The sequence below is a fragment of the Bison bison genome, unplaced genomic scaffold (genome assembly GCF_000754665.1).
Source record: "Bison bison bison isolate TAMUID 2011002044 unplaced genomic scaffold, Bison_UMD1.0 scf7180017864035, whole genome shotgun sequence".
Lineage (NCBI taxonomy): Eukaryota > Metazoa > Chordata > Mammalia > Artiodactyla > Bovidae > Bison > Bison bison.
This window is the reverse complement of record NW_011494607.1, coordinates 8,325,229-8,326,241: the sequence shown is the minus strand read 5'-3', so window position 1 is coordinate 8,326,241 and position 1,013 is coordinate 8,325,229. Positions and strand designations below refer to the sequence as shown.

The following is a 1,013-nucleotide window of genomic DNA, read 5'->3' as shown; positions in this document are numbered from 1 at the left end:
GGAAGCAGCCCGCGCGCCCGGAACGCCGAAACCCCCTGGAACGCCGCCAGCCTTCTAAATCCGGGCTGTTGCTGGGGCGCAGCGGCTTCTCTCATTGGCCGGCTCCCCGGAGCCAATCAGCGGTGCCAGCGCAGGCCTTCCCCCCTCCCCCCAGCAAGAAGGGAGCCGGCGTCACGGAAACTTCCCTCCCGAGTAAACAGCCGCCCCTCGCCCCGGCCCCCGCCCCCCTCCCCGACCCCTCGGCGCAGGGCCCCAAACCTCGGGGCCCGGCTGTGGCCGTATAGAGGCTGGAACGCCAACGGTTCCCCCTCCATCCCCCTCGCGGCCCTTACCTCTCTTCTGAACGAGGGTTGGCCGGGCGCCGCAGGCGGCAGCGGGCCAAGTAAAGGGCTCGCTTCCTCAGTTCGGGTGGCGGTCGTAGGAGCTGGGACCCAGGCGGCGGCCTGGGCCTGGTCCGGGACTTGCTGCGCTCCGCCAAGGCCCGTCGCGGGACTCCGCCCGCCCTCCAGGCTCGGCCGGTGCTGCTGGTACTGGTGGAAGCGGCTGGGGAGCTGCCCCGACGGGCTGGTCCGCACCTTCTTCTTCCGTCGCTTCTTTGGTGCCGCCCGAGGGGTGCCCCCCGCCGCGGCGAGGCTGCAGTTGGGAAGAGGTGCCGGGGCGCGAGGCTGGGGGGTCAGACAGGGACCGTCTCCCCCTAAGAAGTGAGGGAGGAAGAGAGTGGGAGGTAGCGCCCGGGGGTCCGGGATCCGGGGTAAAGGCGGCGGAGCAGTGGTAACCATCGGGAGGGCGCCGAAGTAACCGCGGGTGGAAAAGCCCATGGACGCAAGGCGGCCGCCTAGAACAAGCGGCTCCCGCTGTGGGACAGAAACGACGGTCATAGCGCTAAGCGGAAAAGTGGCTCTGCAGGAGTAGAAGGAGCTAGTGAGGCCACAGATCACAGGGCGGCGGCGGTGGCGGCTGCTGCTGCTAAGAGAGCCGGGGTGAATCGCGGGCCATGGCTCCCGCGGGGGGGC

At 70.4% G+C, this 1,013-nt stretch overlaps 1 protein-coding gene across 1 annotated transcript in view; it reads right to left on the bottom strand.

Annotated features, from left to right (window-relative positions):
* The window catches only part of PNRC1 (proline-rich nuclear receptor coactivator 1), a 7,442-nt gene extending 6,438 nt beyond the window's left edge, over positions 1 to 1,004 (bottom strand). The window contains exon 1 of the mRNA XM_010834698.1: positions 333 to 1,004. Coding sequence (XP_010833000.1) covers positions 333 to 878 — 546 coding nt within the window. The 5' untranslated portion in view covers positions 879 to 1,004. The remainder of the gene's footprint in view (positions 1 to 332) is intronic.
* Positions 1,005 to 1,013: the final 9 nt, after the last annotated feature.